A 19020-nucleotide genomic window follows, 5' to 3' on the forward strand; every position below is an offset into this window, starting at 1 on the left:
AGAATAGCGTATATTCCAACAGAAATGACAATGTAATTTGGACATAAAGAATTAGATCTTGAATATCCCTATGCAGAGCACAGAATAAAGAAGAGATTACAGTCTCCTCATCTTCTTGCAAGGCTGAACTAGGGTGTTTCTATTATGGCTTAAGTGCAGGAAAGTGAGAAGTAGTTTATTTTACATCGGGAAATCATTTATTAGTGTTGAAATTTAGTGTAAACATGCAGTGCTGAGGCACCCCTGTAGCCAAGGATATTACAGGTAATGCTTGTCAGTAGGAGCCCTCTTCTCCAAACCTGTCTCTTCCGTTATCAGCTATTAGATTATCCTGTGCTGTTTACTGAGGGTACAGCTTCAGTTTCGTGGGGATCCTGGTCTTGTGTGAGAGCAAAGGTAGTGCAAGATCAACAGTGTCTACTCCGGACAGTGGAATGTCAATGGCCTGATTAATCTGTTCATAAATTTAGACAGAGATACAGGGAAACAAAACAAGTTTTTTAGCAATCCATGATGGCAACATTTTTCTTTATTCCTTTTAGTTTGCAGATTATCAATCAAGCTTAAGACATTGATCCAAATAGAGACACCCCACCCTGTTTCCTAGAACTGGCATTCCCACTCACAAGTCCTGTCCTCAGGTCTGCCTGCGTCCGAATGAACACCTCTGAGGCTTGCTCAGCAGAGCTCCTGCTGAAGTAAACCCACTCCTCAGGTTTCCTACAGTTCCCACTCTTGCTAAGTGATTCAAGAAGGGCATCCAATTATCTTATTTCACTACGCTAACATAGTATTATTGCATGTCTACGTGTTTCCATTACCTTGAGACACCTTTGGACTGCATCTTCTACCTGAGTGAGCTTTAGCTAATCTTAACACCTCATCACTTATGAACAAATCTATTTTTGTGTTGCAAATATGCTTTTTGCTGAAAGGTGTTGGTGAAGATAAGTTATATCGTCTCTGCATCTAAGCATATACCAGTTTTACAATGTAAATAGGCACAAATATGTTCCTTACTATTTGCACTTGCTAGAGACTAGACATGATGACAAACCATTGTATTAGGAAGGAAAAAACAATCACTGACCATGCCTTGCTGGAAATGAGATCTCATTGCTGGTAATCATACTGGCATCACACTTAGCAGCCACATTTAGCCCCCATCTCTTGTAAAGCAGGTGATGATTAGGGAGGCCATCAACTATATAGTTAAAAACAGTATAGCATGTCTTTTTTGTTTATCCTGAGTATATTCTTACTTCTTGCTCCTTTCAGATCATGGAAGGATCATTACTGAAATGTTTATCAGACAGAATATGTCTTGAAGAAAGCTGATTGAACAGAGGATGGTTGTTTCACACACAGTTATTTAGTTAACTCATCATGAAGTAAACTCATTCACAAAATGAGTGTAAGCAAATAGTGAAAACAAAACTGTTTGGGTTCTTTTTTTTTTTAACAATGCTTCTGATTTCACTTCATTTTTAATGCATGGTAACCAGTAGTAACCCATGTGTTCCCAGATAAACTAACTTATATCATGCAAGACGCCGTTTGCACTCATGCTCATGGAACAGACTGTGCAGGGATGGGTGTGGAGTTTAGTCCTGGTCACAGGGTAGATGTGCGATACATTAAGAGTGTAAGTGGCAAGTTAATGTCTCTACGTCAGCTGAGCAGGAAAATTGTCAACAAGTGTGTCTGAATATACGCATATGTAATTTATTTTTTTCTGATAAAATGGCCTGTGTTGGTTTTGTTGTGGAAGTCTAATGGACTTTCCTTGGTGGTTAGTATTATTGGGATGGCTTCATGTCCGGAGCCCCTTAATTCTGGGGAGGTGTGAACATCTTAGCTTCTGGATAAGGCTCATCAGCACCTCTCTGTTTATATGCACCCAGACAGGATTATTCAGTGGCAATTTTCTGACCTTTTCATCCCACAGAATAGTGCTTTATTTCGTAGGAAATCTCTTCCTTCATACTGGAGATGAAGAAAACTTTCCCCCCAAAAGAGTGGGTCAGGACATAATCCAGTAGCACAGTCAGAGCTGTATTTCAGTCTCCCATTCTTAAATAAGAGGATATTAACTGCCTCGTTCAGAGGGAACGGCTGATTGTGTTTCTTCCCACCAGTGAAGGCAACAAGAAGAACATTCTTCTATTTGTAGTGCCCCATGAAAGGAGCTACAGAACCTTTTCCTGTGGTAGATGATATCAGATTCTGCAGTAAAGATCTGATACATTCTGCAAATATTTTTCCAATAAATTATTCAATGAATATTAAAATAAATCACTTCCAAAAATGTTATTTCTTAAGCCTCTCCAATTTGAGATCACTTTGCAATATAAAAAGCATGTCCAAAAGCATTCGTGGATTAAACTTCAATATATCTCAGAAGACAGAGTAATTATTATCAAGCAACAGAGTAAGAAAAAAACAAAAGGCCTCTGAATACTCATATTGTAGACTCTCACTGTTAGGGGCAGAAACTGGTTTTCACAGAGCTGTCAGAGGAGCCAGGTTTCATCAGGTAGCATATGAGCTGATAGATCTGTATCTGCAAAATTCCTCTTCCACCTTTTGTACGGTAAGAGACTCTCAGGAATCACGTTTCAGTCCTACACTTCTGCTGCTGCTTTCTGACTTCTTGGTAGATTTGCTCCTTCCATAAGCCTTGCTTGTTGTGTCACTCACAAGGCTGTGTCTGTATTTAGTGTTTTGATTGAGAGCAGTAGAGCAGTTCTGAAGCAAATCTCTCAAGTATATGAGGACTTCTTGCACATTTGTTTGGTTTGCAGAGAGGCTTTGGTGTGTAAAACTTAGATGCCTTTAAGAGGAAATAAACTGGAAGCCCCTACTTCAGTCACGCAGAGAATGGGCTCTGGTCCCTTGTGAAGACACCAGGATCCCATCAAAGACTTATCCTTTGGATAAATTGAAACCACTTGCAGGGCAGGACATTTGGTCCAGGGGATTAGACTAGTGGTTCCTCTTGTTTAAACAACTGAGCATTTCTGAAGGCAAAATTGTTTTGGAGACCCTCTAGCTGATCTAACCCTGACACTGAAGAAATGAAGGAGGAAGCTAATGCTATCTCAGCCAGTCTCGTTTTTATATACTTGCTAACACACTTTTACACCTTTGCTCTTTCTTCACTGGTCTGCTGCTTCGCGTTACATCTGATTTTACTATATGTGGTGCCTATGCTAGATGCTACTTCCTCGTTCTCTTTGTTACCCCTAAACCAGTTTTGTCCAGGTCTGAATTTCTTTAACTGACTGTTGGGGGTGGTTTATAGTTGTGGGGTATCCAGTGCCAGCCTGTGCCCCGTCTCATATCACCCCATGCCTGTGCGCCTCTACGCTACATCCCATGTCTCCGCTTCTCCAGGCCATTGCTGTCATACTAGGCTTGTAACCCTCTACACGCCCTCGTTGTGTTAGAGTTGTACATGTCTCCTTCTGCACAGAGGAACTGCTCGCTACCTATAACTATGACTGTACAATGCAAAGATAAATAAAAGTAAAACAAATTAGCCATAAACAGCCGGTCAATTAGAGAAATTGCTGTCACAGCTGAACCAAGTAAAACAAAGCTGCGAGGGGTCAAGGAAAGTTTGGACAGAGCAAGCCTGACAAGCCTGAGTTGGGAGGCCTTGCAAACTCAGGCTTATGGCCTGTTATTAGCAGTGGCAATGCTCTATTGCAGGGCTACACAGTTATAATTCACAAATGGCCCTTCCAGGGTGGTACTGATGCAGAGTTGCAACCTCTTCTTTTCCTATTTATGCCCCGAAGATGACAAATATTTTGGGATATAATCTCAGAAAGAAATGCCATGGTATAGAAAAAGATGTGAAACATATGCTTGGGCTATCTATTCCATAGAAAGAAAATCTCACTGTCAATTATATTCAACTTTCTATGCTTTTTTTTTTTTTTTTTTTTTTTGAAAACTGGTAAATTGTTTTAATGATGATAACTAATAAATGATAAGCTGACTCAACAACTTTATCGAGAAGAAACTGAGGATGTGTTCATTCAACTGGTGTCTTATTTCTCCCTTTTTGCCCCTTCTATCAGTATCCGATAAGTAAAAATGTAAGGCACATAACATGCAAATTCTACGTAGCTTTCAGATTTTTGACATTTGAGTGGGCTTGACATTAGGCATAATGATCATTGCAAAGCCTGTCTTCCAATCCCTTATACTTAACTGACTGTTAAAGCTAGTCAAAACACCAAGAAAGTAGGAGCAATTCCTGTTTCACACACACAAACACACACACACATACACAAACGTATGCTTCCCAGGCTTTTCTTTTTCCTCCAGAAATATTTTGGTACACATTTTCTGACTCTCCCGCATAAATATATTGGAATTTTATTTTATTAATTGTCATTGCTCCACTTCTGATCAAACAGAGAAGTTTGTTGTTGCAAAAAGAATGAAATTTTTAAAGAGAAAACTGCTAGGAGCTCAATTCAAAAGTAGAAGATATTCAGGGACAGAGAAAGACATGCTTCATAACTCATAAAGAGGGCAAGAATCAGAACAGTAACAGTACCAGCAGAAGCTAAGAAAGGGCATGTGAGTGAATTTGATTAGTGTGTGGAACTGGCTACTGGGGTCAGAAATAGCAGTAGATGTAGCCATAAACATATTCCAAAAATATTTCTAACCAAAACTTCACAGAGAACAACGATTACAGGGTACAACTATTACTGATTTATTTCTGAAATACCTAGAGGGGCAAAACCACATCAAGGTCTCAGAGATGCAGACTCAGGTAAATAGAGTTTCAAAATACATTTAGCAATGGAATTATGCAAAGTGCAGAAGATACCATGGAGAACTGCACAAAATACAGAGAGAGACACAAAAGTGAAGATGTTTCCTTCAGATTATATGAGGATTTTTCACCCCCTCCCTCACCTTCACTGCAGCTTTAGGCTGTGACTAAATCAATGGATCCAGTAAATGTGCTGCAGAGCCTTCTTCAAACATAAAACAAAATGTCCATATATTCAGGACACAGTGTCCAGGCCCCCACGGTTTCCTTGGCCCCTTTATCAGAGCTCCCAGGGAGCATCCACCAAGGCCACTGCACCAGCAATAAGCTTTAAAGGTGATCAGGAGTGAGGCCAAGCAGTGATAGGCAACCGCTATTTTCTGACATTACTAGCTTGTCTTGCGTTAGTCCAGTTCCAGCCTTTGGGCGCTCTGTTTCGGAGACATCAGCACCGCATGCACGTGGTGTCATTTATAGGGGCTGTGGAGTTCATGAGCCCTGAGGCAAGATCTGTGAAGACATTTTAGGGCAGCAGCACTGGATCTCAGGACAACTAAGCATGGGGTAATTGGCAAAAAGCAGATGGTTTCAGCCCCCTATTCTCTGTGGGTACAGAGGAATTGCTTTGATTTGATTTGATACAGAGGGCTCTTGAGTAAAAAATGTAGAGCACCTGACAGCACCAAGATGATTCAAAGATTACATTGGTCCTTGGCGGATCTTATCCAAATTGCATCACTGATCTTTAAAAACAGGAAGAGTCTTTTCATGACTAGAGTGGGTGCCAGCTGGGACCATCAGCTGAGGATGGAGACCTGAACTCTTGGAAAGAGGGCAAAATTCTAAAATTAATGGAACATGAGCAGAAGCTAAGGAAAAATTTTGTTTGTTTGTTTTTGTTTTACTGCTCAAAGCCTATCTCCCATATGGATAAATCCATCTTCAGCTTCACTTGCTATGGGTCCAATACCTTCTTCTGAGTGCAGACTTATGCAGAATACTTGGCAGAGTGTTGTTGAGAAGCAGTTCCCCAAGAAGCCAGTGAAGCTGGAAGCTTAAATGCAGTTTGTTCTCCTGAAACTCTAGGAACTTTGGTGAATATGCCTGAAAATATTTTGTTAAGTAAAGAACAGGTACTATGCCAAGCCCTGCAGTTTTCCAGGGAACATTCCCAGTAAAATAATTTAGAAGAGAGGATATAACCTGAATACACTTATTGGCAATGTTGGCAATTTGCTTACGTCTGTCAGATTTTCCAGGATTATGTTCTTCATACTGCTGACTGCTCAGTATTCTGGTCCTGGTGCAGAAAACTATGCTAGTAAACATTTCAACAGAAGTAAAAGTGCTTTCTTGGATGAAGGCCAGAATGCTCAGAACCCTGCAGGATTGCACCCATTTAGCTGCCTCTCAGCCACTGTCTCCCAAGCTGTCACTGGCAGACGTGAGGTCTCTCTTAGCGAAATATATTTTTCACGTGCTGTATGGAAGTCTTGTAAACTAAAATGACAAGTCCTATTAAAGTCCTATTGTACTATTTATGGTCGGACATAAATTGGTTATTAAGCTTCCAATTTTTTCATTAAATCTTTTCATTACTATTTTACTGGGGAGCTTAGAACATTGCATATGTAGGTAGAACAATTACAGATAACAGATGTTTCTCATTCTTTAATCTGAATACATTTTACAACAAATTAAATCACCTCTGCTGCTTATCTTATATAGAGAGAATAAGAGAGAGATTGCTTTGGGGACTGTAACAGAATAATTGATTTTACAGATATAGCATGTTTTCTCTTTCTTTTTCCCTTAAGAAATGATATAATTAAAGCTGCAAATAATTTTCTCTTCTAATACTCTATAAAAATCTTCACACACTTAAAACTTTTTCAAAGTTACCACATGAGCTAAAATTCTTGGTCTCTGGCCAAAGACAAATTTTACTGCAAAGTTTAAAATAAAATACACTTTCTGAAATCTTTAAGGTTAAAATTATTCTCATTCCCCTTTCAGATCAAATCCATATATGGTTTGTTTTCACACAGATAATCCTTAGATGACTGAATAGTAAATTCTGGAACTCATTATAGAAATAATCCTTATTGAGGAGTCTACCCAGAGTCAAGTGTTAAAAATGATTGGCTATTAATAGCAATGAATAATTTGGAATTGGTTAATGCTCTTACTGAGAAATGAACTCTCTCTAGAGGCAGTGGTGGCATGTTGTGAGAGGAAAGAAACACTGTCCTCACCTGGGGAAAACACAGGTATCGTAGTTCCACAGGTTGTTTGACATCAAGGAGGCAGAGTTGTGGCTCTGTATCAAGACAACCAGGGATAGGGAACGGTAGTTTTATCTTGCCCATGAGTGCCTCTTAAATATGGCTTGGAGCCTGATTAGTTACACTGGACTTGGAAGTTAAGAATTTTGCCTTAAAGATTTGTGGTGGTTTAATCTCATGTGCTACATTAGAGATTTATTAAGGTTTTAAGTCAGTTTAAGCACATGCTTTAAGTCTTTAAAGCAGCTTAGTGAGGTTTTTGAGCCTTTCCTTTAGAAACCAGCAAAATAAAATAAGAAATCATTATGAATATAATGTTGATTGTCCTTGCCCCAAAAAGCTTACTAATAGCCATAGGTGTTTATTCACTACAATGCAGTCTTTGACACTAGTTAATTATTTTGGTTCCATAAAAAAGCAGCAGTATTTATGTTTTTATTCCAAGATCTTCAAAGTGTTTTACCACTGGCAACCTTCCCTTCTTCCAAATCCTCATCTTCCAAGAAAATAGTGATTTGTCTATTACCTTACAAAACCAAATTGTAATACACAAACAGACTTGGGTTCACAGGCTGTAGGAATGAAATGCATTATTTCAGTTTCTTTACACAGAAGTGGAAAGGTGTTTTCTCAGTTTTCAAGTTCAGCTACTAGGACAGTTCTTGCCTGTAAATACCATTACATGGATCGCAATCCTTATCTCCTCTTCCAAACCCTCTTACTGCATCACCCTCCTTTCACCAAAGATACTTCCAGTAGGGAGTTACTTTAGGAGCTTCTCTCTCCTTTGACTGCATAACCAAGAACTACTATCAATTTTCTCATTTGTGCTCTCACAGGAGCACTGAATCTCCCTTGTCTCTAACTTCCAAAACATACACACGGCCTAACTTCATTTCATACAAAAGGCTGCGTTGCATTTGTCATCTGTCTGTTAATTTGATCACATAGCTTGTCTATCCGAATCCCTGTGCTGCTTTCCTCTCTGAAGTAATACCAGGCTTCTTGCCACTATATTCAAAATTCTGTGTAATTCAAATTCTGAAAATCATTTCTGTATCTCCTTCTTTTCTGCCTTCTGTTTATAGTGTCTGTAAAGTCCTTACACTCCATATTAAGTCCCTCTTAGAGGGATTCATCTGTATCAGTGATGCATCTCTAGAGAGTCAAGCTGACTGTAATTTGAATTGTATATTGATTATTTAGTGGTATTCTTCGTTCACTGACATCTGTGTGCTTGTTTGCCCTTAGATTGGTATCTCTTCGGAGCCATGACTTCTTAATTGTTTTTAAAATAGTGTCCATTGCCACAGATAAGCATGAGCTAGTGATTTGAATATAGGACTGTATTATTGACTTTTTTAGGTCAGGTGATTTGTTTTCAGCACACAGAGGCAGCCTGAGTGCCTAAATTTAATAGGATGGTCCTTTGGCCTGTGAATGTTGAAACCAGAGATGTGGTTCAGGATATCAAAAAGTTATGATGATTGCAGCCCTCTTACTGAACCGTTCTCCCTTACCTGCGCCAGTATTTGCTGTACAGCTGGTTGAAGCCTTTTCAGTATTAATCTACAGTGTGAAGTCTTTTGTGTATTCATCAGTTTGTGGAGAAGAAAAGCAGAGTACATCCTATACCTTCTTTTTATGGGTTCTACAAGAAGTGGCCAAGAAATGACTGTTGTCTTTATCTGACTGTTTTCGGGATAACTGAGCATGGTTTGGTGGCACAGTTTCTCTATCAAGTATGCATGAGCCAGAGGGTCCCAGAAGTACAGTAGTAGTTAATAATATATTGAATAACATATCGATTAGTTTAATAAGGCTTTCTAAAACTGCCTCATTAATATTAATTGTTCCTAATTGATCTTGTTCTTGTTCTTTCTCTTTTTCTCTTTTCTCTTGTAGAGTAATCTAAGGGACATTTTTCTGCAGGATAAGTTGAGCGGAAGTGCAATTTAGTAGATAATCCTCAGTCTGTCACAGCAGCAGACTTCCGTTTTTATCTGAAGATATCTTACTACGGATTAACGAAAGCTTCCTATGGCCAGAACATGCTATTTATGATACACAATATAACATTGAATCAGTATTGAAGGAAAACACTCATTTTCTGCTATCACCCACTGATTTCCAGGGAATTCTGTCAGAGGGTTATTTTGGGTAGGCATGAGATCTATCCTCTTTAAAATGTATTTCTCATCATCACTCTATAGAACGAGAGGTAAATGGCTCAGAGGCCAGCTAGCCTTTCATCTCAAGGGTTCATACTGGAGTCCAAGATGACATTCAGTAAAAAATACAATTTCATACATGATTACCTACATCGTTTGGAAAGAGCTAATGCAAGCATAAAAAATAGATATCTTCTTCTCATTCCATTCCTTTCAAAATGCTCATTATTCTCCTTCATTTTTTAAAATAGTTTTCTTGCCACATATAGACATTTTGTTTATGGTGATAATCCATATATGTTGGCTTGGGTTTTGTTAAAGTGTGATTCCTTTAATGTTTTGCTGGCTGTCTGCAAATAGATGAAAGTTCTATCTTTTAGAAATAACATTTAGTTTCATATAAAATGGCCAGATTTCACAGTTAGGCCTACACATTGCCTTGTACATTAATAATTATGTGTGAAAATGTCCTTCAACAAAATCTGAAAAAATATAACTGATCTCGTAGATAACAGGATTTGACTTGCACATTAGTGTATACTTAATAGTTTGTTGCACTGAGATTCTTGTATAAATAAGTGAAGTTCTATTACCTGCCATCTCTTTGCAGACATAAGAGGGTAAGGTAATGATTATTCTGGGTCAAATCAACCATGTATCTTGCCCCATATCCTGCCTTTGACAAATGCCCATAGCACAGACCTAGCTAAGAGCAAAAGATCAGGTCAAGCATATAGCAACACTTCCGTGGTAAAACCTCTCGGCTTCCAGAAATCTGCAGCTAGAGATTTCCCGTAATGAAGTGCTACCACGGAGTTTAATGGCCCTTGATGTAGTTTTCTTCTTTTTGCATCTATATAAACCTTTGGGCTCTGCAGCTACTGAGTAGAAAGAATACTGGGTTTTTTGTAAGTTTTCAGCCCAGCCAATGATGCTTTCATTGGGTGCTCTATGTTCTTTATATAAGGGACAAAAAATAATGCTTCTGTGGTCAACTTTTTCTGTGTCACTTAGGACATCCTGTGGTGAAGCATTATGCAGTTGAGATAGCCATTTATATGGGAAGGTGTTTGCTTAATTTCTCTTGTGCTTATGCAGTCACTGCATTACTTCTCCCCACTGCTGGCTTTCAGCAGCGCCAAACCAAGCACTTCTCTCTTTTTCTGTGTAACAGAAGTTACATTAAAAATATTACCCAGTCATATAAATAAGAGGATTGCACTGTGTGTGAGACAGAATACCCAAATTCAGTGTGATGAGACTCCTGTGTCAGAATCTAGTCAAAACTATATGAATACCCCAGAATCACAGTAGATATAATTCCTCACTGTTCCCCAATTGCTTTCTCAACCTACCACCTTCACCCCTCCTTTACCTCAGTTTATCTCAGCCTGTTGGCAGATGCTGGGACTTGTGAAAATATGTACCCACTATCTCCCTCTGCCTACTCCTTTTCCATATGGATGAAAAAATACAGTTTTTGTATAAATTCACTCTCACATTGAAGGAGATGGTTACACTTTCTGATATAAATGAATTTCTAACACTTTACATGGCATGTTTAAAAGCAAACAATATTATTTTCTAGTTTCCAAACATAAAACTAAATGATGATTTCTCCACCTTCTAGCATAAAGCAAAACTGAATTTCTTTTTAACTGGAAGAGCCAAACCAAGCAGGCTACTTCTGGACATCATGCATGGAAAACTGGATCCAATTCAGAGAACAGCAAAGCTCCTACTGATTGTACTGGAGCACTTCTGACATAGGAATTCACCTAAATAAAATGCTTGTAAAGATAATATGCCACCATATGTGCATACATCGGATGAGCTGAGAGTCTCACAGTATACTTTTTATTGGCATCATTATGGTTTGGACCATAATCCAGTATGAAATAGAAACATGCAATGAACATTAGGTTTTAAGTCATCAGAATGAATATTGAGTCTAAAGTCTAATATCAGCATGTTTAGAATGGCTAGTTTATGCTGTTCCATTCTCATATCACTTTTACCCTTCAGCTAAGATACCTCTTTACCCTGTTTTTTCTATTTTGAATATATCCAAATACCATTGGTGCAGTCATATTCCCTAATTTCATTAGCACTCAGTAAGTTTGCATTTAGTCTCATTCTGTGAAACAGGCTCTTCCTTCCCTAATAATCCTTATAGTTACCTGACTATGGTGTTGGACTCTTTTTCTGGAACTTGTGTATCTTTCTTGGTTCTTCCTGCAGGAATTTAGTGTTTTTATTCAACATATAGTGCATGTAACTTGCTCAAGGAAAACAACCTCCACCTTTGAGCCCACACCTCTAATTCTGATGAAGTTACTTGGACATCTATTTCTATCATCGGTTGTTACATGTTGTCTAAAAAGAGATAAACAAACATGTATTATTCTCTTTTACTGCCACAAAGTCTTCCAAGTTCTTTTTCAGAACTTCCATTCACAGAAAACAAGTCCCGTTCTTTAATGGAGAAACTCTTTTATGGCCAGAGGGCCAGCACAAGACCTGTGCACCACTTAAGATCAATTTGCATTGCAATTTGTGAGCTGAAGTGGAGTGTAAATACTTGATACATATTGTGCTAATCTTTTATACAGAACAAATTTCACCTTGATAGAAAAAGAGTGTTTTATAGCTGTTGTAAATCAGTTAGCAGGAATGTAGGTTGAAAGCTTTTGCAAAGAGTAAAAGCATTATGCAGTGTAAGAAACACTTCTTTAAGATTCTTATTGAGTTATCATCTAACTTTGGGTTATTTCCCAGTTCTTACTTAGGAACACACAACTACCATAAGAAATTTTACTGTGTAGGTCCTGGCTTTTCTGTCAGCAACAGACTGACTTCAGTGGGTCAAACAGGGGATAAAGCTAGGCCCATCATTTGAGGAGATTCCTAAGACTGCTGAGATTTTCAGCATTAGGTATAGGATAGGGCATTGATTTCTCAGCAGACATCACTGGGAAAATGGACAGTCAAATCTATGTTTAAGGGAGTTTATGGTACAGTAAATGTCCATGAAATATGTACAGCACTAGAGAGGCACAGAAGCATGAAAATTTATGAAACTTCAGTTCTAAAATCTCTACATTAACCTTTTATTTTATATGTCTATCTTCTAAGCCCAAATTCATATGAAGTCAGCCCTCAGGTACCATTGTATTCTTGACTGTTGTTTTCACATAGTCTGTCTCTTCGTCTGTGTACGACTGTGCGTGTGGCTGCAGGTACAGGCATTTGCAAGGCCAGAGTTCAGACTCCACTAGTGAAGCAGAGAATCACAGTAAACTCTAGTCATTCTGTTGAATGCTTGCAAAAATAATCAGATAATTAAACAAACTAGTACCCTAATACAATCTTTGTAACTAGGAATATATAAAATTTTATTGAGTGGCTGAACATAATAAAGGAAAGGCTACAGGGCACGGAGCGAGCTTCAAATGGGCTAGTGCATCTCCACGGTGCAGGACAGCACCAGCCATTGACTTGGGTCCTTTAAACTGCCTCTGTTTTGGAGCTTGCCTGAATGTGTCTCAGCAAAGTACTGTACTGTTCAGTGCACACCCTAAGCAAGCATATAAGCATGTTTGGCTGTTACTGATTCCAGTTCCTATCAGAATAGGAATGAATAGATGAATTAGAAAGGGAAGGATACTTCCTTTTCTAATTTTTAAGTGACTGTTACAGAGTATCTTGACATATCTCAGCTGAGCAAGTGGAGCGTAGGAAGAAAAAGAAGGCAATCACAATCCAAATTAACAAATTTTTTTTCTGGATCAATACAAGCCCACAACACTTTAAGCTTAAGACCCAAAAGCATGGTTTGGAAGGCCATGGAGAAGACATACGCTATGAATCAAAAGGAAAATATTACTTTAAAAGATTAGAATAATTTCTAATGCTATTTTTTCTGTAGTTATGTATAAAATCAAATCTTAGACTTTTCATTTTTATTAGCAAGTTTTACTTCTCAGATTTTCAGAGATTCAACTGCTTTCTGAAAAACTTTCTTACATCACTTGGCATATTCACTAGAGTGTTGAAACAAACACTGGAGTATCTGGGCCAGTCAGCACTAAACCTTCAGTTTCATAGTAACATAAACAATAATGATAAAATCATAGTTGGACAACGCATAGATTCACGTTTTGTGCCATGACATTTTGTTTACATAGGACCATTCTTTGTAATTTGAAAAATCTCCTGCTGAGAAACATCTTATTCCAACAGTGCTCCAGGTGACTTTTATGGGACCTCTGACTTAGTATAAGTGCTATACAGTGTGTAAAGGCATTGGAAGCTAGTGTATGAGTAACTACAGCTGCAGAATTAATACCAAACTGATGCTAGCAACCTTTACAGTAATTCTGAATGACTCTTCAGTTCAGGGATTTTCTTGCCCCTTTTCATCATTGTTAATACATCTCTTACCATGCAGCACAAGAATGCAGTTCACACTGCTAGTGCTCTACAAAAACAAAACGTTTTTATTTATTCCCATATCGAGTAACTATGCTAATAAAAATACACATATTTGCATATGCACAAGAGTATTTTGGTGTTAATATGAGTGTTATAAGTTATGATTTGTGCTTTTTCAAGCTAGGTCTTGCCAGTTTTCAATTTTAGATATCTAGCTGCAGCACAGAAATATTGCCATGTGACTACTTGGGCACAAGTAACAAATTAAAAGTAGTCACAGTCCAACACAGCTAGACATTACTCTGCACTGTGTTCATGTGATTTTTGCTGACAGTTTGTTAAGCCTAAGGACTATGCAAAAATAGCAAATAAATTCTATATGTAAACAATGCTTAGATTGTGGCTTTAAATCTGTCAGAAACTTTGCTGGTCAAAGAGCTCTATTACACGTAGCATACATTAATTTCCAGTTGTAAGTTCAATAAGTTTAATCACATATTAGTCCAAATTAAACTTCATATCAATGAGTGCAAATATTAAACTATTTTATTTACTTTTTTAAAGTACTTCCTCTAAAACCCAGTATTTTAATGCACAAATTTCAGAAATGCAGACTTAGGTCTTGATTCATTTTCACTGAGCCGCTGCTTCAGTCAGGACGGACTGAACAGTTCAGTGCAAGGGTTGTTGTGTTGCTGCAACAGTGCCACAGAGGCAGGTTTGAGTGAGAGGCTGACACGGGAACTTTATGCAGGAAGTCTGCAGTATGGTACAGAGATAAATTAGACAAAAGCACTTCTTAAAGCTTTAATGTGCACAATTGTAAGGATGTACTTACTCTATGTGATAAAATTAATGATATAAAATTATGTTAAAGATAAAATATTGCAGTGCTGTGACACGACGTGTTCTGAATTGAGTGAAATCATGGTTTGCTGAAGTCAGTGCTAGAATTTGAACCACTTTCAGTGAGGCTAGAACGATGCCCTAACTTTCCTTTTCTTTCTCAAGTCTTTTAAAGTGCCAGTGAAGTGCAACAATTGACTTCTACAGAAAATAGCTTGTTTGTGTCAATATGGGAAAAAAGCTCTGCAAAATATTAGTAATCCATTTTTATCTGTTCAATTACTTGGCTGAATTGTGCAAGTACTTAAACTTTTGTGCATACTCTGATTGATGTCAATGTATTTATTCACGTGTATAACATGGAGCACGTTTGTTAGTGTTTGGTCACATTGGCCTCTAGCAATTTGAATGTCCAAAACAGGTGGCACATAAGGAAAGGATACTCCCCTCCCTCTGAAGTGTTGGATGAGTTTTTTACAAAGGCAAGCTTTCATCCTGCTTATAAATAAACAGTATCTAGGATCAACTTTGGTAACTCTGTCTTTGTCCATGAGTTTCCAAAACTAGTATTAAGGCTGCTTCCACAACAGAAGGAGAAAGTTGTCCTGATTATTAGAATTAAAAGCCTGTTTTCATGTCAACGCACTAAAATATTTTCATATAGCACTAAGAAGATTTCTTCCTTTTTGATCTTATCTATTTAATATTTCTTCTCTGTATACTACTTATTCTTTAAAATACGAGGTCAGGAAGGTGTCATAGGGAACCATCTTGGCTATCAGATGGTTATGAACAGAAACCAGAACCTTTTGCTGAGATAAAACATTAATTTCCATTACAAAGAGTTTCTTTCAAAGCTCATGAAAGAATTTTGGGAAATTCCTCTCAGACTATGTTAATCTGCAAGACAGCTGAAAGGAAAAAAAGGGTTAAAATAACTATTTGGGATTTTTGTAGTGGAAGTCTTATGGTTAGATAATCTGAGATCCTGTGTTTGTGTAAACAACACACTTTCCAACGGGAAAGAAGAGAGAAACACATGAAACAGTATAAACAGAGGTGTCATCACCTCAGCTGGAGACCTCTACATTATTCAGGTGAACTGCTTGCCTGAAATCCTGTAAAGTTCATTTTCCATTGCTCTATTCATAGTGTTCGTAAATAATTCTTACAAAATCTGAGAAACCTTACAGCTGTCTTACTCCAGATAACAAAGTATCCCTCCTTGTACTCTCTGAAGTTTTAGTTCACTTTCTACCCCATTTTCAACCATTTTGCATTTCTTTCCACAGGAATTCTTCACACAAGCTTTTTTGTGTGAAGAAAACTATTGTAAAAACGAGCAACTTCTAATTTCCCTGGCCGATAGTTTTGGCCTTTTAATTTGCTTAGAAATAAAGTCCTACCTGTACAACTACCTAGTCTCATTTTGCTGAAGCAGGCAAACTAAAAAGCAAACAAACAGAAGTCACTTTTTTGTATGGTAGTGTCCAGGGGAAAGGAGTGGAGAAGGAAAGGTAAATGTGAACAAGGAGCCTGCCTGGAGAGAGCGTTAATAGTAGAAAGGGGAGTGGGTACTAACTTTAACGTATCAATGACAGCAGGGCTTGTGCGACTGTGAGGGAAAGTCTGTACCACTTGAGAGGCCAGGTACTTTGCAATGCAGTATTACTTTCTGATCTAACCTGTTAAATGCACAGTCCACAGTTTTGTGCAAGAATGGCTAGTTCAGCGTAACACTTGGCGCTGCAGCAGTACTGACCCCCCCCAACACGCACACTTTCTACCCATCCGCAGATAAACTCCTTCTTCCTCTGCTGTTAAGATTTTTACCTATTTGCATTTATGTATACAGTCCACATATGCAGCATGCACAGGTTTTCTTCCACCAGTATGTGTGGCGGTGTGTGGGGGTAAATGCTATTGTAAATATTTGTCTAATACGACTGAACTATGATAAGCAAACACTCTATTACCTCCCCGGCTGGTTCCGTCAGCATTAAAAGCGCTTCGCATGTGGGGAAATGCAGGCAGCGCTCAGCTGCCCTCTCGGGAGGGCTGTGCAGAGCCCGGGATCTCTGTCCTTGGTCCTAAATCCTGGCGCTGCCTCGCAGGGACTGAAAAAATGCACCGCGCTCGGGAGCCCCGAAGCCCAGGCACAGCCATGATGTGGCTGCCTAGGTGGAAACGGGCAGGGAAGCACTGACATTGTGCCCACAAAACCCGGCGTATGCTGACTCCGGCACTGTAGCAAACAATAATGCAGCGAGAAAAGCCTTCATTAATATGGCATCAAATTCCATGAAACACCCGGCACGTACCACCATCATCTACACCCGCTGCTTACCCTCCCTGTCTGCTTCAGAGCAACAACAATGTAAGAGAAATAAAACACAGAAAGATCGCAGCTGTTAGGCGATAGATGACTGTAATGCCACTATCCGAACCTTCGGCATTCTCACTACAGCTCTGCGAATTTGCAAACAGCATCTTCACCCCCCAGCCCTCCCTCTCCCCCCCCAACAAACAGAATCAGAAAGCACATCTTACCACTGGATGAGAGAGAGCAGCACAAGTGCCCACACCATCATTTTGAGAGAAAATGCAGGATTCAAGAGTGCAGTGCTCCCCAGGCTTGTTGGATTTGGAGGAATCATCTCTGTTTTTCTCCCCCCCTCTATTTTTCCCCTTTCCTCTTGGTTGCAGATGGATCCGTCCCCTTCTTTAATTTTTTTTTTGGTAGTGGTTCTCCCCCCCTCCTTACCAGGTCCCGTCAGTGGGATGATACATTGCGCCCAGCTGCGGGAATTAATATGCAGGGGGGCAGAAATTAGATCTGCACAAGCCCTTTGCAGATATAATCAAAAAATGTCAGCTCAGGCAGCAGGCAGCAGCTTCCAAATCTAGAGGAACAATATAATTGGGAGGAAAAAAAAAACCCACATACACACACTCGCAGAATAAAAACAGTTAAGGGAAGGAGAAACACATACACATGCACACAGTTACAGGATCACTCACACACATGCAACAAAATCCGATGCATCAGAAGAATGAGTAAACAAGAGGAAAAAGAAAAGAAAGAATAAAGCAATGGAGCTTCTGCCTGAATGCAGATTAACTCTGAGGTCAAAGTGGAAATGATGCACTCTGCTGCAGCACAGATTAACACATGCGTGGTGTCAGCCGGGGTGCTTTTTAACCTTTGATTACACATATGCAGGCAGTCTGGATTTTCATTTTGGAAGCAAGAAGGAACTGGCAGGCATAAAAAGGGAGGTTGGAAGGAAAAGCTTGCCCTACGCTGCTGAGCATCCTCATTTTTCTAAACAGCCTGGAAATCGTGATTGCAAAGGGGAAGAAAAAAAGGATGGATCGGGGGAGTGGAAAAGGGAGGGATGGTTGTTGCTAAGTAACTCAGGAAATGGGGAAAGCAGCATTGGTGGAGTCAGTATGAATGAGGTGATTTAGTGTATGATAGGATTAGGGAGAATATGCAAGGTTTTCATCTCCCCTCCCCCTAATAAAATCAGGCTAGGCAAATACATGAAATGCCTCCTGGAGAGAACGGAAACAATAGGTGGTTATAAAAGCTAGACCTTGCCGAATTTGGGAACTAGCATGCCAAATTCCGTTGTCCAAACATGCAATTTCAGCTGCTGTCAGGGAAGTAAAAAAAGTCAGGGAACCTTATGACTTCCAAGAGGAGGAGTGCCCCAGGCAGGCTAGAACTGGCACTTGAACCGTGCCCACACTAACAAATTTTTGATCTCCACATTTTTGCTGCCTAAATACAAAGCAAACAGACAACCTCAAGTCTCCCCAGGCCTGCTTACAAACCAGAAGATTAAAGTGCAAACATAAACATCAGGAGATGGGCCTCGTGACCTCCTACTGCTTTAGTTTGAAGCCCATCCCTCTATTCAATTCAAGGAAGAAAAAAAGAAAGATTTCTTTTAAATAACATTCAAATGGAGAGCAAGTGAAATGCTCCCAATGGAATAAAAGCATCAAGATTTCTGTCTGGACTTCGTCTAGCCTTGACTGGATTTAACACCTGGATCCTGCTCCAACCTGCTAATAGTCGGGCCAGTCTAGCAATTCCCAAGGTCCAAATCCAGAGCAAAATTTGTGCATAAAAAGTAGGAATTTACAGTATTTGGTACCCCAGAGCCTCAAAACCCACAGATACAGCCTTCAGTATCAAGCTATTTTTTTTTTCATTTCCAGACACCATATTTTTAACTACAACAGTAGGAGATAAGTCAGTGTTATTAGTCAAATGAAATATATCTTGTTCCTGGGCTTGTCCTTCTGCTATAATTCAGGCCCAGATCTAACACTGACATTGTGAGTTTATCAGAACACACAATGTTTCCAGGGAAAGTAACAAGTTATGAGCCTAATTCTTAAAATTTCTAGTCAACAGCCCTTTTCTTATATGTCACTTCACTAACCTGTGAAATACAGCCACTTCTGTGATAAA

The 19020-nt window shown here is 39.1% G+C and overlaps 1 protein-coding gene across 2 annotated transcripts in view; it reads right to left on the reverse strand.

Annotated features, from left to right (window-relative positions):
- Positions 1–17890, reverse strand: part of GABRG2 (gamma-aminobutyric acid type A receptor subunit gamma2) — a 73789-nt gene extending 55899 nt beyond the window's left edge. For both annotated transcript variants that reach the window (XM_026117515.2, XM_026117506.2), the window contains exon 1: positions 17085–17890. In XM_026117515.2, coding sequence (XP_025973300.1) covers positions 17085–17191 — 107 coding nt within the window. In that variant the 5' untranslated portion in view covers positions 17192–17890. The remainder of the gene's footprint in view (positions 1–17084) is intronic.
- Between the last annotated feature and the right edge of the window lie 1130 nt (positions 17891–19020).

Source organism: Dromaius novaehollandiae, chromosome 15 (genome assembly GCF_036370855.1).
Source record: "Dromaius novaehollandiae isolate bDroNov1 chromosome 15, bDroNov1.hap1, whole genome shotgun sequence".
In the NCBI taxonomy this organism is placed as follows: domain Eukaryota; kingdom Metazoa; phylum Chordata; class Aves; order Casuariiformes; family Dromaiidae; genus Dromaius; species Dromaius novaehollandiae.